Below are 5,261 nucleotides of genomic sequence, written 5' to 3'. Positions count from 1 at the left end.
TTTTTTTTTTTTTCTTTTTTTTTTTTTTTTTACCCCCCCCCCCCCTTTTTTTTTAACAGAAGTCTCTTTAACATTTCTTTTAATGCTGACTTGTTGGTGATGAATTCCTTAAGCTTTTTTCCTGCCTGGGAAGCTCTTTATCTCACCTTCCATTTTAATCGAAAGCCTTGCTGGGCAGAGTATCTGTGGCTGTAGTTTCTAGTTTTTCATAACTTCGAATATTTCTTGCCAGTCCTTTCTGGCCTGCAAAGTTTCCATTGAAAAATCGGCAGACATTCTTAAGTCTAGCTGTCTTTCTCTTGCTGCTTGTAAGGTTCTTTGACCTTTGGCATTTTAATTATGATGTGTCTTGGTGTGGATCTGTTCATATTCCTCTTATTTGGGACTCTTTGTGCTTCCCGAACTTGTATGTCTAATTCCTTTGCCGGGTTAGGGAAGTTTTTTGTCACTATTTCTTCAAATAGATTCTCAATTCCTCGTTCTCTCTTCTCTTTCGGGTACTCCTATGATGCGGATATTGTTACACTTCATATTGTCCCAGAGGTCTCTTAAACTATCCTCACTTTTAAAAATTCTTCTTTTTGTTGATCTGATTGGCTGCATTCTGCTACCAGTTCACTGATTCGATCTTCTGCTTCGTCCAATCTAATGTTGAATCTTTTTAGTGTATTCTTCATTTCTGTCTGGTTCTTTCTTATGGTTTGTTGTTTTTTATGCTTACTCTCTGTCAAGGTTCTAATTGTGCTCATCCATTCTCTCCCTAAGTTTGTTGAGCATCCTTATAACCATTATTTTGAACTCTATCTCTGGTAGGTTGCTTGCCCCCGTTTCATTTAGCTTATTTTCTGGAGTTTTCTCCTGTTGTTTCATTTGTGGCATGTTTTTCTCATTTTATTAGCCTGTGCTCATTTCTATGTGTCAGGAATATTTCTTTTGTCTCTTAACCTTGGCCTGATGGTCTAATGTGGAAGGTGTCCTGTGTGGCCCATTGGAGCACTCTCCCTGATCCCCTATGCCAAGGGCTTTGGACATGATCTTTGTGTGGGTTATGTGTGATCTTCTGTTGTTACCAAGCCTTTATTGTTAGTACATCAGTGGATAGAATTAACACTCAGGCTAATTGTGGGAACTAGCTGCAGCCTCAGGGTAAGAGTTGCTTTGCAGGGGCAGATCCCACTGAATGGGATTTGCCCTAGCGTACTTGGGTACTTGCTGCAACCACTGTGTGTGTACTGCTAATGGGGCTAGTCAGGAGTTGCTCTGATGTGGTCTGGTGCCAGTCTCTGGATGTGTTGGTTTTGTGGTCCCTTGGGCAGGGTCCCCGGTAGGCCAAGGTCAGACGCTGCTTTTGATTGCTCAGGGGTACCTGGTGAACTACAAAGCAATCCGCAGATGGTTGTTGCCTACGCTGTATCGGCTTTGACGAGGCTCCTTTATGTATCATCAGAGGTAGGTGTTATGATCAGCTGGACTTCAGGTGATTCTCCATGTTATTTTATAATTTGGTTGTAATTTCAATGTGGACCTGGGAAGAGGCGAATCCTGCTTTTACCTATCCTGCCATCTTCTGCTCGAATCCCAGAATGATTCTTAACACAGCCTATTTCCATTATTTTAACTTCAGATTCACTGATTCTTTCTTCTGCCTGCTCATACCTACCCTTTAATCCCTCTAGTGGTATTTTTCATTACAGTCATTGTAGTGTTCAGATCAGGAATTCTTGGGTCCCTTTTAGGCTTTGTTTTATTGATATTCCTATTTTTTTCACACATTTTCTTGACTTTCTCCACATCTTTAGTTCTTTGAGCATGTTTAAGACACTTGCTTCAGAATTTTTGTCTAATAAATTTGCCATTTAGTCTTTTTCAGGGAGTTTCTTGAATTTTTTCCTTTGAATAGGCTATATGTTCCTATTTCTTTGTATGCCTTAATTTTGTTGTTGTTGAGCATTGGACATTTAAATCTAATAATGTGTCAACTCTGGAAATCAGATACTCCTCTTTCCCAAAGCTTTTCTTATTGTTTTTATTTTATTGTTCTAGGCTGTCTCTTTGCCAAGGACAGGCCTGCAGTGTAAGCTTTTCTCAGGTCTTTTCTGAGCCTTTCCTTGAGCATGTAGTACTTTCTAATTTTCGCTATATATATGCAGTTATTTCTGAATGTCATAGTCTTTAATGTCTGGCTCTTGAAATGGGAAAAGCAAAAAATAAAGGGGGAAGAGAGTACCAGCACTTTAAGTCTCCCGGTAGTCATTTCAGTTAGAGGAGGGGCTTGTAACAATGGGAGGGAGATGCAACAATGGCTGCCAATGTCTTTGCATCCATGATCAGAAGCAGCAATCAGTGATTAGAGCATAGATCTCCAACAGTTGGGAGCACAGGGTCCTTTTTACCCATCCCAGCTCCCACGTGCTGTGTAAAAGCTGCTGCAGGAACACGTGAACACTGCCTGCCATGTGGCTGGGAGGTGGGAAATGAGTAGCTGCAACTGTGCCAAATGCTGAAATTGACCAAAATTAACCACAATTTACCAACTAAGTAAACTTGCCTTAAGCCTTTAACAGACTCCAGAGTTCCAAAATAATTATATCATCATTGGTGTTATTTTAACCATAATATTTTGTGTGGCTGATCCCAGGAAAACTTTAGTTATCAAACCAATAAAACCATGTAGTCAACCATTTATAAAAATACATATTTATTGTTTCAATGTTCTTGAATGATACAGTTAACCAGTTATATACACTTAGTCTTCACATTAAATATAAACACAAAAAAACTAAACCAACCAGCAAAACTGCTGGAAAATTCCTCCAAACCATTAACCCTTATCAAAAATGCACACTGGGGTGATAAAACTATCTTATCGTAAATCACCATACTCTGAAAATTAACTACAGCTAAGTATAAATGTTTAAAGAAAAAATAAAGGGCAAAGTGACGTGGAATAAAACTATGGTGGGTTTCTGAACTCTATACACAGTGAGTTAAGCAAGTCAAATGGCTCCACTGTACATTTCAGCAAAGTATCATCTTTGTGTAACAAAGATCAGAGGTTTGTCCTCAAGCTACAGGATAATTTCAAAGCAACCTCAGGAGAGCATGGCCAGAAGACCTAGTAGTCACATGACTTCAAAACATGAAATCCAGAGGATCCAAAGATGAGGAACACATTTACTCTACCCCCTAAAACCTTTCTCAGAGCCCTAACTCAAAGCCAGATTACTGAAAATGACTAAGGATCAGCACTTGTCCTGAAAATTCACAACTGAGTTGTCCAGGTTTGGGACAAACCATATATGCACACATATAAAACCTGGACAACTCTTGCTGAATTTCAAGAGGCTATTATTATGGCTAAAATACCCAAGTCAAGACTGACTTGTTTTCTCCATAAATTTTGAGGTCTAGGCATGAGACACACATTTTCTTTATAGTCTTCTCTCATAGGGGTACGCAAATGCTTGGGACCCATTGCTGTCACAAAGCTCCCATTGTCTTCTTTAGGCTGGAGCAACTGAAAGCTTGTGGGATGGTACCAAGGACTACACTGGGCCCAAATCCCACACACAGGCAAAGTTCAGCCCCAACAGTTTCCATTCTTTGCTAGGCAACAGCTCCATGCCAGCATTCAGAAATGGAAGGACAGCTTGTGACTGCCACCAGAGACCTATCTCTAAGCTCAATGGCAACAATAGCCATTACCACTTCCCAGAAGGCTTACACAGACACAGACTTCCATGGTGGGATCAATTACGAGGCTGAGGCTGTGGGGCTACGGACTGTGGACATGAGGTGTGACTTGTAAGTTTTGCTCAGGCCTGTCATCCAAAACTTGAGCAGTTTGACGTTGTCCTCCTCGGATGCTCCGAGGATACTTAGGAGCTTCTGAGTGTCTTCTTTGGGTCGACTGTCCACCTTGGTGAATTTAAAAAGGACTTTCACTTTGCTGTAGAAAACCAAAAACAAAACACTCAGATACCATAACACAATCACTAGCGCTCTGGTCCTGAGGCTTAAGGTCTTCGACACCAACAATGGCTCTGCAAATGGAGCTGGAATTCAAACATCAGAAGAGAGAATGCAGCAAAGTAGCAGCCTATACTTGCACACCTTAGGATCTCTAATTTTCTCATCAGTTATAACCCTGGGTAACATGGCTGGTGCATCAAAACAGGAGAGAAAAAAAGAAAAAAAAATGCTAAATTCATGAAAGGAACTGGTTGCTCCTAAGTGTCACTGCATTATTTGAAATCAGGACACTGTTTCACTAATTAAATTTGACAAAAAATTACTACGAAGATAGGAATAAAGTAACTTGCTTTGGTAAAAAGAAAATCTATTATCTGACTTTCAGATTTTTAAAGTTAATTAAGCAGCAAAAATAACTGCTTCCCTTGGAGGCACATGTCACCCCCATCTCACAGACTGAGCTTGGGGGCAGTGAGTCACTTGCTCAATGTCACCTAGCCGATACATTGTGATTGGAGCTGGTATTTGAACTCATGCTCTTCTACTCTAGATCGCCTCTCCTGGTGGCCACGACCTCACCTTTTTCTGGAAACAGCTCTGGTTTTCCTAAGTAGACACAATGCTGTCAGCAATCCAGCCTTCCCCAGTCAGAAAGCAAAGACTCTAGGAGGCAAGGTGGTGTGTGCTTACTTCATCCACTCTTCCTTGAGGCAGACGAGGCACTGGTCAACCACATCCACAGACAGATTCTGGTTGGTCAAAGCAGCTTCCATCTTGTTCAGAATGGTTGGGCCAACTGGGAATAAGGGTGGGGACAAAGTAGGGGGTATGTGTCAGCACAGGGTTAAGTGAGAGGCCTCAGCGACCTTACTCCCACTCTGGTTCTGGTGAAAGATAGTTCAGCAGCACCCACCTCGATCTGCAGCTACAGGACTTCCACTGGTCACCACAAACTCATACTTGCTGAGAGACTGGTCATCCTCACACCCGACTGGGTGGAGGCTGGAACGAGTGGCCGTATGGACCTCCACTACAACAGCAAATTCTGTGGCAACACAAAAAGCACTGCTCCGTTGAGTGTTCCTCTTCCTCCCTTTAACAAGCCCACCTCAATCTGCCACTCCAAATTATCTCAGATCAACTAGGGAAAAACTCCAGTCTCCTGAGATTAATGCTCTGCTATTTAAAACCTATAGTTTATTTGTGAATAGTTATGGGTAACTTTTGCCTCAATTAAACTAACATATTTTACTATAAATTTTACTAATTACTTTACATACCTCAATTCA

General features: G+C 41.2%; 1 protein-coding gene across 6 annotated transcripts in view; it reads right to left on the bottom strand.

The window, feature by feature from the left end:
* Nucleotides 1-2,681: 2,681 nt before the first annotated feature.
* FLCN (folliculin) overlaps nt 2,682-5,261 on the bottom strand; it is a 19,269-nt gene continuing 16,689 nt past the window's right edge. For 5 of the 6 annotated variants that reach the window (XM_015586674.2, XM_015586673.2, XM_015586676.2 and 2 more), the window contains 3 exons: nt 4,886-5,017; nt 4,663-4,768; nt 2,682-3,949 (listed from right to left, as the gene is read on the bottom strand). In XM_015586674.2, the coding sequence (XP_015442160.1) occupies nt 3,754-3,949; nt 4,663-4,768; nt 4,886-5,017 (434 nt within the window). In that variant the 3' untranslated portion in view covers nt 2,682-3,753. The remainder of the gene's footprint in view (nt 3,950-4,662; nt 4,769-4,885; nt 5,018-5,261) is intronic. The other variant, XM_015586677.2, reaches the window with a different exon arrangement.

This window comes from Pteropus alecto, unplaced genomic scaffold, assembly GCF_000325575.1.
Source record: "Pteropus alecto unplaced genomic scaffold, ASM32557v1 scaffold52, whole genome shotgun sequence".
NCBI classification, from domain to species: domain Eukaryota; kingdom Metazoa; phylum Chordata; class Mammalia; order Chiroptera; family Pteropodidae; genus Pteropus; species Pteropus alecto.
This window is presented reverse-complemented; position numbering and strand designations above follow the sequence as displayed.